This window comes from Ascaphus truei, unplaced genomic scaffold, assembly GCF_040206685.1.
Source record: "Ascaphus truei isolate aAscTru1 unplaced genomic scaffold, aAscTru1.hap1 HAP1_SCAFFOLD_341, whole genome shotgun sequence".
NCBI lineage: Eukaryota > Metazoa > Chordata > Amphibia > Anura > Ascaphidae > Ascaphus > Ascaphus truei.
The window spans coordinates 70,557-87,500 of record NW_027456410.1 but is presented as its reverse complement, the minus strand read 5'-3'; the positions used below and the strand labels follow the sequence as shown (position 1 = coordinate 87,500).

At 47.1% G+C, this 16,944-nt stretch overlaps 1 protein-coding gene across 1 annotated transcript in view; it reads left to right on the top strand.

The window, feature by feature from the left end:
- LOC142483597 (anion exchange protein 2-like) overlaps positions 1–16,944 on the top strand; it is a gene marked incomplete at its 3' end in the record, with an annotated part of 167,173 nt that overhangs the window by 80,132 nt on the left and 70,097 nt on the right. The window contains 4 exon segments of the mRNA XM_075583610.1: positions 5,394–5,526; positions 6,557–6,801; positions 15,337–15,428; positions 16,204–16,424. Of these exon segments, the coding sequence (XP_075439725.1) occupies positions 5,394–5,526; positions 6,557–6,801; positions 15,337–15,428; positions 16,204–16,424 (691 nt within the window).

Here is a 16,944-nt window from a genome sequence, read left to right as displayed (position 1 = left end):
TAAATAATACTGATTGTTAAATAAGAAATAATTGTGAGTTAATAGAAATAAAACAGATTCTGTGATGAACGTGTTCTGTTTGGGCGAAGTATAAAAAGTGTCAAAAAATACTGTATAGCAGAAATGCCGTGCTGGTGATTAATAATAGTGCAAAGTGATGTGACGTCAAGAGAAACCCAAATATAAGTGCGAGACCAAGTAGAGTCGTGCAGGGCAGTGACGAGATCCGTGGAGCCCCTTAGATAGGAAGGTACAGTAATTGGCAAACTAAAGGTTGCAAAATCCGGTCTATGTATCTTGATAACCCATCTCCCAAAGATCCAGAGCTCGATATAATGGGCCTGCCAGGGGGGCAGGTCAGAGGCTTGAGGAACTTTGGGAGATGGGGAAAGATTGGAAGCCCAGGGTCAGAAGGGAGCAGGACGGCCTTCCCGTTATCATGAACGCCTTGTACAAGGATTCTTCCCAAAGCAAGGACTCGGTCCCGCTGTGACGGGAATGTGGGTGCTGGGTCGCACTGAAGTGTAAGATTGGAATCTCAGGGCTTCCTTACTATAGTCATTGGTGTTTTGAATGACTATAGCGCCACCCTTATCTGCGTTTCTAATAACTAGATGTTTCTTCTTTTCTTTAATAGCACGGACACATTGTTACTTCTGTTCAAACACGTTGTGCTCATAGTTCCCATTTAGATTAATGTTTCATATTGCAACAGTTACATACAGTTTCATATTGCAACAGGTACTTACAGTTTCATATTGCAACAGGTAATTACAGTTTCATATTGTAACAGGTACTTACAGTTTCATATACAGTTTCATATTGCAAAAGGTACTTACAAGACAATGCATGGACTGTTTTGTTATGACAAATAAGGAAATAACATCGAATATTTTGCAAGTTATCTACTGACTATCTCCGTTCTGGTCACAGGTATCAGAATAAAGAGATAAATTAAGCGAATGAAATTTGCATAAATTGTTCAAGACTATTCAGAAGGGTTTGAAATATAACTTTCCCAATACTCCTTTTGTCTTTGTTTCTCCTTAACGATGACTTGCTACAGTCCTTAATATAATTATATGTAATAACTATCTATCTGTAAGTGTAAATTAAAAAATATCAGCATTAACAGTGTTTAAAAATGAATAATATTAAGGCAACTATGATCAGTAAGTACCTCCATTAATGTTTTATGATATATACATATATTTGCTATATACATTTTTATGCTATTCTAATATACAGAGCTTTGCAAAATGTGTTAATGGGGGGGGGGGTGGGAGTTTGCTATAAAATGCTCGGATCTGGAGATATCTGAGACATTCTGCGGGGGGGGGGGGCGTCTTTCTCTGACTTCATTTGTTCAAATGTTTTAATATTTTTCCTGGCCTCCAGATCAGACTCTTTGTGTTAGAGAAAAGTCTGTCAAATACGGGTCATTAATGAGCGTCGGCAGTCAGTGAGCATCGGAATTAGAGGCCTCCCAGATTGCCGGAGAGCGGGACATTAATGAGCGTCGGCAGTCAGTGAGCATCGGAATTAGAGGCCTCCCAGATTGCCGGAGACGGGTCATTAATGAGCGTCGGCAGTCAGTGAGCATCGGAATTAGAGGCCTCCCAGATTGCCGGAGAGCGGGTCATTAATGAGCGTCGGCAGTCAGTGAGCATCGGAATTAGAGGCCTCCCAGATTGCCGGAGAGCGGGACATTAATGAGCGTCGGCAGTCAGTGAGCATCGGAATTAGAGGCCTCCCAGATTGCCGGAGAGCGGGTCATTAATGAGCGTCGGCAGTCAGTGAGCATCGGAATTAGAGGCCTCCCAGATTGCCGGAGAGCGGGACATTAATGAGCGTCGGCAGTCAGTGAGCATCGGAATTAGAGGCCTCCCAGATTGCCGGAGAGCGGGACATTAATGAGCGTCGGCACTCAGTGAGCATCGGAATTAGAGGCCTCCCAGATTGCCGGAGACGGGTCATTAATGAGCGTCGGCAGTCAGTGAGCATCGGAATTAGAGGCCTCCCAGATTGCCGGAGAGCGGGACATTAATGAGCGTCGGCAGTCAGTGAGCATCGGAATTAGAGGCCTCCCAGATTGCCGGAGAGCGGGACATTAATGAGCGTCGGCAGTCAGTGAGCATCGGAATTAGAGGCCTCCCAGATTGCCGGAGAGCGGGACATTAATGAGCGTCGGCAGTCAGTGAGCATCGGAATTAGAGGCCTCCCAGATTGGCGGAGAGCGGGTCATTAATGAGCGTCGGCAGTCAGTGAGCATCGGAATTAGAGGCCTCCCAGATTGCCGGAGAGCGGGTCATTAATGAGCGTCGGCAGTCAGTGAGCATCGGAATTAGAGGCCTCCCAGATTGCCGGAGAGCGGGACATTAATGAGCGTCGGCAGTCAGTGAACATCGGAATTAGAGGCCTCCCAGATTGCCGGAGAGCGGGACATTAATGAGCGTCGGCAGTCAGTGAGCATCGGAATTAGAGGCCTCCCAGATTGCCGGAGAGCGGGACATTAATGAGCGTCGGCAGTCAGTGAGCATCGGAATTAGAGGCCTCCCAGATTGCCGGAGAGCGGGACATTACTGAGCGTCGGCAGTCAGTGAGCATCGGAATTAGAGGCCTCCCAGATTGCCGGAGAGCGGGACATTAATGAGCGTCGGCAGTCAGTGAGCATCGGATTAGAGGCCTCCCAGATTGCCGGAGAGCGGGACATTAATGAGCGTCGGCAGTCAGTGAGCATCGGAATTAGAGGCCTCCCAGATTGCCGGAGAGCGGGACATTAATGAGCGTCGGCAGTCAGTGAGCATCGGAATTAGAGGCCTCCCAGATTGCCGGAGAGCGGGTCATTAATGAGCGTCGGCAGTCAGTGAGCATCGGAATTAGAGGCCTCCCAGATTGCCGGAGAGCGGGTCATTAATGAGCGTCGGCAGTCAGTGAGCATCGGAATTAGAGGCCTCCCAGATTGCCAGTCAGTGAGCATCGGAATTAGAGGCCTCCCAGATTGCCGGAGAGCGGGTCATTAATGAGCGTCGGCAGTCAGTGAGCATCGGAATTAGAGGCCCCCAGATTGCCGGAGAGCGGGTCATTAATGAGCGTCGGCAGTCAGTGAGCATCGGAATTAGAGGCCTCCCAGATTGCCGGAGAGCGGGACATTAATGAGCGTCGGCACTCAGTGAGCATCGGAATTAGAGGCCTCCCAGATTGCCGGAGAGCGGCTCATTAATGAGCGTCGGCACTCAGTGAGCATCGGAATTAGAGGCCTCCCAGATTGCCGGAGACGGGTCATTAATGAGCGTCGGCAGTCAGTGAGCATCGGAATTAGAGGCCTCCCAGATTGCCGGAGAGCGGGTCATTATGAGCGTCGGCAGTCAGTGAGCATCGGAATTAGAGGCCCCCAGATTGGCGGAGAGCGTGTCATTAATGAGCGTCGGCAGTCAGTGAGCATCGGAATTAGAGGCCTCCCAGATTGCCGGAGAGCGGGTCATTAATGAGCGTCGGCAGTCAGTGAGCATCGGAATTAGAGGCCTCCCAGATTGCCGGAGAGCGGGACATTAATGAGCGTCGCAGTCAGTGAGCATCGGAATTAGAGGCCTCCCAGATTGCCGGAGAGCGGGACATTAATGAGCGTCGGCACTCAGTGAGCATCGGAATTAGAGGCCTCCAGATTGCCGGAGAGCGGGACATTAATGAGCGTCGCAGTCAGTGAGCATCGGAATTAGAGGCCCCCCAGATTGCCGGAGAGCGGGACATTAATGAGCGTCGGCAGTCAGTGAACATCGGAATTAGAGGCCTCCCAGATTGCCGGAGAGCGGGACATTAATGAGCGTCGGCAGTCAGTGAGCATCGGAATTAGAGGCCTCCCAGATTGCCGGAGAGCGGGACATTACTGAGCGTCGGCAGTCAGTGAGCATCGGAATTAGAGGCCTCCCAGATTGCCGGAGAGCGGGACATTAATGAGCGTCGGCAGTCAGTGAGCATCGAATTAGAGGCCTCCCAGATTGCCGGAGAGCGGGACATTAATGAGCGTCGGCAGTCAGTGAGCATCGGAATTAGAGGCCTCCCAGATTGCCGAGAGCGGGTCATTAATGAGCGTCGGCAGTCAGTGAACATCGGAATTAGAGGCCTCCCAGATTGCCGGAGAGCGGGACATTAATGAGCGTCGGCACTCAGTGAGCATCGGAATTAGAGTAATATCCCAGTAATATCAGAATAATGTCAGAGTAATATCAGAGTAATATCAGAGTAATGTCAGAGTCATATCAGAGTAATGTCAGAGTAATATCAGAGTAATATCAGAGTAATGTCAGAGTAATGTCAGAGTAATATCAGAGTAATATCAGAGTAATGTCAGAGTAATATCAGAGTAATATCAGAGTAATATCCCAGTAATATCAGAGTAATGTCAGAGTAATATCAGAGTAATGTCAGAGTAATATCAGAGTGATATCAGAGTAATGTCAGAGTAATATCAAAGCAATGTCAGAGTAATATCAGAGTAATATCAGAGTGATGTCAGAGTAATATCAGAGCAATGTCAGAGTAATGTCAGAGTAATATCAGAGTAATATCAGAGTGATGTCAGAGTAATATCAGAGTAATATCAGAGCAATGTCAGAGTAATATCCCCCTTAGTGATTGTGGGCAGTGTTGGGGAGGGGGGTGGGACTATAGGGGTACTCCAGGATGATTCATGTTTGGGGTTTGTGCTGCGTTTCGCTAATAAGTTAGTAGCACACCCTACAAAGTAATCACTGAATGCATTTGCAATGTCAGTGGGGTTTGTCAGAGTAATATCCCCCTTAGTGATATTACTTGGTTGTTGATGGTTAGGAGGCTGGAATATATTGTTGATAACCTTCCGGGTGTAAGCTGGGTTTGATGTATTCTGGAGGAGATTGTCAGAGTAATATTGTGCTTTTGCGTGCCTTGTTTGCCTTGTGCACACGTTCCGCAGGCATCTGTAGTGATTGAGATCCTTGGTAGTGCCAGTTACTTTGTAGCTTTTCCACAAGGTATCTCTGAACTTCTCTCTCTCCCCCCCCCTCTCTCCCCACCCTCTCTTTCTCCCCCCCTCTCTCTCTCGTCCCCCCCCTCTCTCTCCCCCCTCTCTCTCTCCCCCCTCTCTCTCTCCCCCCCTTCTCTTTCCCCCCTCTCTCTTTCCCACCCTCTCTCTCTATCCCCCCCTCTCTCTATCCCCCCCTCTCCCCCCTCACAGTTTACCCCTCTCTCTCTATCCCCCTCACCCCCCCCTCTCTCCCCCTCACAGTTTACCCCTCTCTCCCCCCCCTCTCTCCCCCCCTCTCTCCCCCCCCTCTCTCTCTATCCTCCCCTCTCTCCCCTCACAGTTTACCCCTCTCTCTCCCTCAGACACCCCCTGACGCCGCTCCCCCCCACCCCCCCTGCATTATGAGGATGAGGATGTGATCCAGGCGCTGGGGGTTGAGCGGTTTGAGGAGATCCTGCAGGACGCACATCCTCGCAGCCCGACCGAGCTGGGGAAGAGCTACAGCGAGCAGGACTTCCATTGTGAGTGACAGGCGGGGGGTGTGCACAGCCAGTGTGAGTGACAGGCAGGGGGTGTACGCAGCCAGTGTGAGTGACAGGCGGGGGTGTGCACAGCCAGTGTGAGTGACATGCAGGGGGTGTGCACAGCCAGTGTGAGTGACAGGCAGGGCGTGCACACAGTCAGTGTGAGTGACAGGCAGGGGGTGTACGCAGCCAGTGTGAGTGACAGGCGGGGGTGTACGCAGCCAGTGTGAGTGACAGGCAGGGGGTGTACGCAGCCAGTGTGAGTGACAGGCAGGGGGTGTACGCAGCCAGTGTGAGTGACAGGCAGGGGGTGCACACAGCCAGTGTGAGTGACATGCAGGGGGTGTGCACAGCCAGTGTGAGTGACAGGCAGGGGGTGTGCCCAACCAGTGTGACTGACATGCAGGGGGTGTACGCAGCCAGTGTGAGTGACAGGCAGGGGGTGTACGCAGCCAGTGTGACTGACTTGCAGGGGGTGTACGCAGCCAGTGTGAGTGAGAGGCAGGGGGTGCGCACAGCCAGTGTGAGTGACAGGCAGGGGGTGTGCCCAGCCAGTGTGACTGACATGCAGGGGGTGTGCACAGCCAGTGTGAGTGACAGGCAGGGGGTGTGCCCAACCAGTGTGACTGACATGCAGGGGGTGTACGCAGCCAGTGTGAGTGACAGGCAGGGGGTGTGCCCAGCCAGTGTGACTGACATGCAGGGGGTGTACGCAGCCAGTGTGAGTGAGAGGCAGGGGTTGCGCACAGCCAGTGTGAGTGACATGCAGGGGGTGTGCACACAGTCAGTGTGAGTGACAGGCAGGGGGTGTACGCAGCCAGTGTGAGTGACATGCAGGGGCTGTACGCAGCCAGTGTGAGTGACATGCAAGGGGTGTACGCAGCCAGTGTGAGTGACAGGCAGGGGGTGTACGCAGCCAGTGTGAGTGACATGCAGGGGGTGTACGCAGCCAGTGTGAGTGAGAGGCAGGGGGCGTACCCAGCCAGTGTGAGTGACTGTCACCCTCTCTCGTCTCACCGTCTCTCAGATCATCGCCAGTCCTCTCACCATATTCACCACCCTCTCTCGTCTCACTTGCCGCCGGAACGTTCCGTGTGGGATGGTCGGAAACACAAGAGGAAGAAGAGGAGGAGGAGGAAAGCGTCTCTCCCAGGAGACCCCCCGGGGACAATCCAGGAGGGAGAGGAGGAGGGGGATGAGGAGGAAGAGGAAGGCGGGGATACTGAAGGCGAGAAGACACCCGAGGAGGGGGCAGAGACTACGGATGTGCAGGTAACCACCCGTCTGTGCGGGTAACCGCCCGTCTGTGCGGGTAACCGCCCGTCTGTGCGGGTAACCGCCCGTCTGTGCGGGTAACCGCCCGTCTGTGCGGGTAACCGCCCGTCTGTGCGGGTAACCGCCCGTCTGTGCGGGTAACCGCCCGTCTGTGCGGGTAACCGCCCGTCTGTGCGGGTAACCGACCGTCTGTGCGGGTAACCGCCCGTCTGTGCGGGTAACCGCCCGTCTGTGCGGGTAACCGCCCGTCTGTGCGTTATATCACCAGGAAACGGTGATAATAACGGGACGTTATCCTATTCTAACGAGATATTCTCCTACAATAACGGGACGTTATCCTAACGAGATATTCTCCTACAATAACGGGACGTTATCCTATTCTAATGAGATATTCTCCTACAATAACGGGACGTTATCCTATTCTAACGAGATGTTCTCCTACAATAACGGGACGTTATCCTATTCTAACGAGATATTCTCCTACAATAACGGGACGTTATCCTATTCTAACGAGATATTCTCCTACAATAACGGGACGTTATCCTATTCTAACGAGATATTCTCCTACAATAAAGGGACGTAATCCTATTCCAACGAGATATTCTCCTACAATAACGGGACGTTATCCTATTCTAACGAGATGTTCTCCTACAATAACGGGACGTTATCCTATTGTAACGAGATATTCTCCCACAATAACGGGACGTTATCCTATTCTAACGAGATATTATCCCACAATAATGGGACGTTATCCTATTCTAACGAGACATTCTCCTACAATAACGGGACGTTATCCTATTCTAACGAGATATTCTCCTACAATAACAGGACGTTAATCCTATTCTAACGAGATATTCTCCTACAATAACGGGACGTTATCCTATTCTAACGAGATATTCTCCTACAATAACGGGACGTTATCCTATTCTAACGAGATGTTCTCCTACAATAACGGGACGTTATCCTATTCTAACGAGATATTCTCCTACAATAACGGGACGTTATCCTATTCTAACGAGATATTCTCCTACAATAACGGGACGTTATCCTATTCTAACGAGATATTCTCCTACAATAACGGGACGTAATCCTATTCCAACGAGATATTCTCCTACAATAACGGGACGTTATCCTATTCTAACGAGATATTCTCCTACAATAACGGGACGTTATCCTATTCTAACGAGATATTCTCCTACAATAACGGGACGTTATCCTATTCTAACGAGATATTCTCCCACAATAACGGGACGTTATCCTATTCTAACGAGATATTATCCCACAATAATGGGACGTTATCCTATTCTAACGAGACATTCTCCTACAATAACGGGACGTTATCCTATTCTAACGAGATATTCTCCTACAATAACAGGACGTTAATCCTATTCTAACGAGATATTCTCCTACAATAACGGGACGTTATCCTATTCTAACGAGATGTTCTCCTACAATAACGGGATGTTATCCTATTCTAACGAGATGTTCTCCTACAATAACAGGACGTTAATCCTATTCTAACGAGATATTCTCCTACAATAACGGGACGTTATCCTATTCTAACGAGATGTTCTCCTACAATAACGGGACGTTATCCTATTCTAACGAGATATTCTCCTACAATAACGGGACGTTATCCTATTCTAACGAGATATTCTCCTACAATAACGGGACACGAATCCTATTCTAACGAGATATTCTCCTACAATAACGGGACGTTATCCTATTCTAACGAGATGTTCTCCTACAATAACAGGACGTTATCCTATTCTAACGAGATATTCTCCTACAATAACGGGACGTTATCCTATTCTAACGAGATGTTCTCCTACAATAACGGGACGTTATCCTATTCTAACGAGATATTCTCCTACAATAACGGGACGTTATCCTATTCTAACGAGATATTTTCCTACAATAACAGGACGTTATCCTATTCTAACGAGATATTCTCCTACAATAACGGGACGTAATCCTATTCTAACGATATGTTCTCCTACAATAACGGGACGTTATTCCTATTCTAACGAGATATTCTCCTACAATAACGGGACGTTATCCTATTCTAACGAGATATTCTCCTACAATAACGGGACGTTATCCTATTCTAACGAGATATTCTCCTACAATAACGGGACGTTATCCTATTCTAACGAGATATTCTCCTACAATAACGGGACGTTATCCTATTCTAACGAGATATTCTCCTACAATAACGGGACGTTATCCTATTCTAACGAGATGTTCTCCTACAATAACGGGACGTTATCCTATTCTAACGAGATATTCTCCTACAATAACGGGACGTTATCCTATTCTAACGAGATATTCTCCTACAATAACGGGACGTTAATCCTATTCTAACGAGATATTCTCCTACAATAACGGGACGTTATCCTATTCTAACGAGATATTCTCCTACAATAACGGGACGTTAATCCTATTCTAACGAGATATTCTCCTACAATAACGGGACGTTATCATATTCTAACGAGATGTTCTCCCACAATAACGGGACGTTATCCTATTCTAACGAGATATTCTCCTACAATAACGGGACGTTATCCTATTCTAACGAGATATTCTCCTACAATAACGGGACGTTAATCCTATTCTGACGAGATATTCTCCTACAAAAACGGGACGTTGATCCTATTCTAACGAGATGTTTTCCTACAATAATGGGACGTTAATCCTATTCTGACGAGATGTTCTCCTACAATAATGGGACGTTAATCCTATTCTAACGAGATATTCTCCTACAATAACGGGACGTTAATCCTATTCTAACGAGATATTCTCCTACAATAACGGGACATTATCCTATTCTAACGTGATATTCTCCTACAATAACGGGACGCTAATCCTATTCTAATGAGATATTCTCCTACAATAATGGGACGTTAATTCTATTCTAACGGGATATTCTCCTACAGTAACGGGACGTTATCCTATTCTAACGAGATATTCTCCTACAATAACGGGACGTTATCCTATTCTAACAAAATATTCTCCTACAATAACGGGACATTATCCTATTCTAACGAGATATTTTCCTACAATAACGGGACGTTAATCCTATTCTAACGAGATATTCTCCTACAATAACGGGACGTTATCCTATTCTAACGAGATATTCTCCTACAATAACGGGACGTTATCCTATTCTAACGAGATATTCTCCTACAATAACGGGGCGTTATCCTATTCTAACGAGATATTCTCCTACAATAACGGGACGTTATCCTATTCTAACGAGACATTCTCCTACAATAATGGGACGTTATCCTATTTTAACGAGATATTCTCCTACAATAACGGGACGTTAATCCTATTCTAACGAGATGTTCTCCTACAATAACGGGACATTAATCCTATTCTAACGAGATATTCTCCTACAATAACGGGACGTTATCCTATTCTAACGAGATATTCTCCTACAATAACGGGACGTTAATCCTATTCTAACGAGATGTTCTCCTACAATAACGGGACGTTAATCCTATTCTAACGAGATATTCTCCTACAATAACGGGACGTTATCCTATTCTAACGAGATATTCTCCTACAATAACGGGACGTTAATCCTATTCTAACGAGATATTCTCCTACAATAACGGGACGTTATCCTATTCTAACGAGATGTTCTCCTACAATAACGGGACGTTATCCTATTCTGACAAGATATTCTCCTACAATAACGGGACGTTATCCTATTCTAACGAGATATTCTCCTCCAATAACGGGACGTTAATCCTATTCTAACGAGATATTCTCCTACAATAACGGGACGTTATCCTATTCTAACGAGATATTCTCCTACAATAACGGGACGTTATCCTATTCTAACGAGATGTTCTCCTACAATAACGGGACGTTAATCCTATTCTAACGAGATATTCTCCTACAATAACGCGACGTAATCCTATTCTAACGAGATACTCTCCTACAATAACGGGACGTTATCCTATTCTAACGAGATATTCTCCCACAACAACGGGACGTTATTCTATTCTAACGAGATATTATCCTACAATAACGGGACGTTATCCTATTCTAACGAGACATTCTCCTACAATAACGGGACGTTATCCTATTCTAACGAGATATTCTCCTACAATAACAGGACGTTAATCCTATTCTAACGAGATATTCTCCTACAATAACGGGACGTTATCCTATTCTAACGAGATGTTCTCCTACAATAACGGGACGTTATCCTATTCTAACGAGATGTTCTCCTACAATAACAGGACGTTAATCCTATTCTAACGAGATATTCTCCTACAATAACGGGACGTTATCCTATTCTAACGAGATATTCTCCTACAATAACGGGACGTTATCCTATTCTAACGAGATATTCTCCTACAATAACGGGACGTTATCCTATTCTAACGAGACGTTCTCCTACAATAACGGGACGTTATCCTATTCTAACGAGATGTTCTCCTACAATAACAGGACGTTATCCTATTCTAACGAGATATTCTCCTACAATAACGGGACGTTATCCTATTCTAACGAGATGTTCTCCTACAATAACGGGACGTTATCCTATTCTAACGAGATAGTCTCCTACAATAACGGGACGTTATCCTATTCTAACGAGATATTTTCCTACAATAACAGGACGTTATCCTATTCTAACGAGATATTCTCCTACAATAACGGGACGTAATCCTATTCTAACGATATGTTCTCCTACAATAACGGGACGTTATTCCTATTCTAACGAGATATTCTCCTACAATAACGGGACGTTATCCTATTCTAACGAGATATTCTCCTACAATAACGGGACGTTATCCTATTCTAACGAGATATTCTCCTACAATAACGGGACGTTATCCTATTCTAACGAGATATTCTCCTACAATAACGGGACGTTATCCTATTCTAACGAGATATTCTCCTACAATAACGGGACGTTATCCTATTCTAACGAGATGTTCTCCTACAATAACGGGACGTTATCCTATTCTAACGAGATATTCTCCTACAATAACGGGACGTTATCCTATTCTAACGAGATATTCTCCTACAATAACGGGACGTTAATCCTATTCTAACGAGATATTCTCCTACAATAACGGGACGTTATCCTATTCTAACGAGATGTTCTCCTACAATAACAGGACGTTATCCTATTCTAACGAGATATTCTCCTACAATAACGGGACGTTATCCTATTCTAACGAGATGTTCTCCTACAATAACAGGACGTTATCCTATTCTAACGAGATATTCTCCTACAATAACGGGACGTTATCCTATTCTAACGAGATGTTCTCCTACAATAACGGGACGTTATCCTATTCTAACGAGATAGTCTCCTACAATAACGGGACATTATCCTATTCTAACGAGATATTTTCCTACAATAACAGGACGTTATCCTATTCTAACGAGATATTCTCCTACAATAACGGGACGTTATCCTATTCTAACGATATGTTCTCCTACAATAACGGGACGTTATTCCTATTCTAACGAGATATTCTCCTACAATAACGGGACGTTATCCTATTCTAACGAGATATTCTCCTACAATAACGGAACGTTATCCTATTCTAACGAGATATTCTCCTACAATAACGGGACGTTATCCTATTCTAACGAGATATTCTCCTACAATAACGGGACGTTATCCTATTCTAACGAGATATTCTCCTACAATAACGGGACGTTATCCTATTCTAACGAGATGTTCTCCTACAATAACGGGACGTTATCCTATTCTAACGAGATATTCTCCTACAATAACGGGACGTTATCCTATTCTAACGAGATATTCTCCTACAATAACGGGACGTTAATCCTATTCTAACGAGATATTCTCCTACAATAACGGGACGTTATCCTATTCTAACGAGATATTCTCCTACAATAACGGGACGTTAATCCTATTCTAACGAGATATTCTCCTACAATAACGGGACGTTATCATATTCTAACGAGATGTTCTCCCACAATAACGGGACGTTATCCTATTCTAACGAGATATTCTCCTACAATAACGGGACGTTATCCTATTCTAACGAGATATTCTCCTACAATAACGGGACGTTAATCCTATTCTGACGAGATATTCTCCTACAAAAACGGGACGTTGATCCTATTCTAACGAGATGTTTTCCTACAATAATGGGACGTTAATCCTATTCTGACGAGATGTTCTCCTACAATAATGGGACGTTAATCCTATTCTAACGAGATATTCTCCTACAATAACGGGACGTTAATCCTATTCTAACGAGATATTCTCCTACAATAACGGGACGTTATCCTATTCTAACGTGATATTCTCCTACAATAACGGGACGCTAATCCTATTCTAATGAGATATTCTCCTACAATAATGGGACGTTAATTCTATTCTAACGGGATATTCTCCTACAGTAACGGGATGTTATCCTATTCTAACGAGATATTCTCCTACAATAACGGGACGTTATCCTATTCTAACAAAATATTCTCCTACAATAACGGGACATTATCCTATTCTAACAAGATATTCTCCTACAATAACAGGACGTTATCCTATTCTAACGATATATTCTCCTCCAATAACGGGACGTTAATCCTATTCTAACGAGATAGTCTCCTACAATAACGGGACGTTAATCCTATTCTAACAAGATATTCTCCTACAATAACGGGACGTTATCCTATTCTAACGAGATATTCTCCTACAATAAGGGGACGTTATCCTATTCTAACGAGATATTCTCCTACAATAACCGGACGTTAATCCTATTCTAACGAGATATTCTCCTACAATAACGGGACGTTATCCTATTCTAACGAGATATTCTCCTACAATAACGGGACGTTATTCCTATTCTAACGAGATATTCTCCTACAATAACGGGACGTTATCCTATTCTAACGGGATAAACAAATCTACGTAAGTACCAGCACTCACTGTCTAATAGCTAAATGATGAAAACAGTTGTAATGCAGAATAAACATTTAATAATAAAATGAACCAGAAATAAATCAAATGTGTTTGCAGAAACCAGTATCACAAATGGGCATGTCACAAAGTGAGGGGTGGGGGGGGGGGAAAGAAGGAAAAGGGGAAAAAACATGAAACATAAGGAATATACACAAAAAAAAAACGGAGAACGGAAAGTATGCTAGGGGGGCGACGTTTCGAGGGACTACCTCTTCATCTGTCCCATTCCCCCTGGTCCAAAAGGACCGAGAGGTACTTCCCTAAGCCTCCCTTCCCCTATACCTGGTCAAATCAGACAACCCTGAAAATAGCTAGTAAACATATAGTGTAAGCTAAATACAGCTAAACAGCTAATAGCAGGGCAGCAAGAATCCACTAATGGTACAGTACTCCACACGAGCAGCTGAAGGAGCAGAGCCACTGAGAGTTTGACCACTTCATTTATTTTTCTCATTAACCTTTCACTGACTGTGTGGACTCTTGGTGCTCATTTGCAAGCTGCTTTCTTGCAAGCTGTGTTCAGCTTTAACTGTACCATTAGTGGATTCTTGCTGCCCTGCTATTAGCTGTTTAGCTGTATTTAGCTTACACTGTATGTTTGCTATCTATTTTCAGGGGTGTCTGATTTGACCAGGTATAGGGGAAGGGAGGCTTAGGGAAGTACCTCTCGGTCCTTTTGGACCAGGGGGAATGGGCCAGATGAAGAGGTAGTCCCTCGAAACGTCGCCCCCCTAGCATACTTTCCGTTCTCCGTTTTTTTTGTGTATATTCCTTATGTTTCATGTTTTTTCCCCTTTTCCTTCTTTCCCCCCCCACCCCTCACTTTGTGACATGCCCATTTGTGATACTGGTTTCTGCAAACACATTTGATTTATTTCTGGTTCATTTTATTATTAAATGTTTATTCTGCATTACAACTGTTTTCATCATTTAGCTATTAGACAGTGAGTGCTGGTACTTACGTAGATTTGTTAGTACTATACAGGGGAATAAGGGTCCCCTTTTGTTCCGTGCACCCTGCAATTGCATATATTTAACACCATCAGAGTGCTGTCTATCGTCCCCTTTTACCCTTATATTCTAACGAGATATTCTCCTACAATAACGGGACGTTATCCTATTCTAACGAGATATTCTCCTACAATAACGGGACGTTATCCTATTCTAACGAGATATTCTCCTACAATAACGGGACGTTATCCTATTCTAACGAGATATTCTCCTACAATAACGGGACGCGTGTGTGTGTCTCTATGTGTTTGTCTCTGTGTGTGTCTCTGTGTGTGTCTGTGCATGTGTGTCACTGTGTGTTTCTGTGTTAGTGTGTCTCTATGTGTGTGTGTGTGTCTCTGTGTGTGTGTCACTGTGTGTGTCCCCCATCCTCTCTCTCCCTTTCACTTTGAGTGTCTCTCTATGACTGTCTCTTTCCCTCTGTCTGACTGTCTCTTTCCCTCTGTCTGACTGTCTCTTTCCCTCTGTCTGACTGTCTCTTTCCCTCTGTCTGACTGTCTCTTTCCCTCTGTCTGACTGTCTCTTTCCCTCTGTCTGACTGTCTCTTTTCTTGAATGCAGTTTTTCCTGTTGGAGGAGGATGGTTCTCGCAAAAATACTGGGTCAGCGCCGGTTCCGCCCGCAGACGGCAGAGTCGAGAGACACGGAGCAGAGTAAGAGATGCAGGAGAGGAAAGGGGCAGGGCGGGCGTATGTGGGGCAGGGCGGGCGTATGAGGGGCAGGGCGGGTGGATGAGGGGCAGTGCGGACGGATGAGGGGCAGGGTGGGCGTATGAGGGGCAGGGTGGGCGTATGAGGGGCAGGGCGGGCGTATGAGGGGCAGGGCGGGCGTATGAGGGGCAGGGCGGGCGTATGGGGGGCAGGGCGGGCGTATGAGGGGCAGGGCGGCCGTATGAGGGGCAGGGCGGGCGTATGGGGGGCGGGGCGGGCGTATGAGGGGCAGGGCGAGCGTATGTGGGGCAGGGCGGACGGATGAGGGGCAGGGCGGGCAGATGAGGGGCAGGGCGAGCGGATGAGGGGCAGGGCGAGCGTATGAGGGGCAGGGCGGGTGGATGAGGGGCAGGGCGAGCGTATGAGGGGCAGGGCGGGTGGATGAGGGGCAGGGCGGGTGGATGAGGGGCAGGGCGGGCGTATGAGGGGCAGGGCGGGCGGATGAGGGGCAGGGCGGGCGTATGAGGGCAGGGCGGACGGTTGAGGGGCAGGGCGGGTGGATGAGGGGCAGGGCGGGCGTATGAGGGGCAGGATGGGCACAGGATACACATGTCGCCCCTGATCCCAGCTCCAACCCATTAAACCTGATCACCTCATCACTCAGCTACACCCCCTATGTTGGCCATGACCTCTGACCCTATTAAAGAGAACTAACCTTTGGCCTATAGCCTGACCCCAGCACTAACCTTTGGCCCCTACACCTCACCCATTTTCACAGGGAGCATTATGGGGGTGAGGAGACATGCAGCCCCGCCGTAGGTGAGAGCATAAACACTGGGCGCCCCCCGCACCGCCAACCACCCCACCGCAGCTACAGCCTGACGGAGCGCCGGAGAATCGGGAGTATGACCCATCCCGAGGAGTCTCATTACCACCTAATCCCAACCGACGAGAGCGAGGCGCAGACGCTGGCATCCGCCGACCTGGACTTCATGAAGAGTGAGTGTGAGGGGGGGGGGGGAGAGTGAGGTTGGGGGGGAGAGTGCGTGTGAGGGGGGGGGGGAGAGTGAGTGTGAGGGGGGGAGAGTGAGTGTGAGGGGGGGAGAGGAGCAGGCACTGGCATTCGCCGACCTGGACTACATGAAGAGTGTGAGGGTGGGGGGAGAGTGCGTGTGAGGGGGGGAGAGTGAGTGTGAGGGGGGAGAGTGAGTGTGAGGGGGGGAGAGGAGCAGGCACTGGCCTACATGAAGAGTGTGAGGGGGGGGATAGGAGACAGCGACACACAGAGCATGAGATGCGCATGCACACACAGACAGCGACACACACAGCATGAGATGCGCATGCGCACACAGACAGCGACACACACAGCATGAGATGCGCATGCGCACAGAGACAGCGACACACACAGCATGAGATGCGCATGCACACACAGACAGCGACACACACAGCATGAGATGCGCATGCGCACACAGACAGCGACACACACAGCATGAGATGCACATGCACACACAGACAGCGA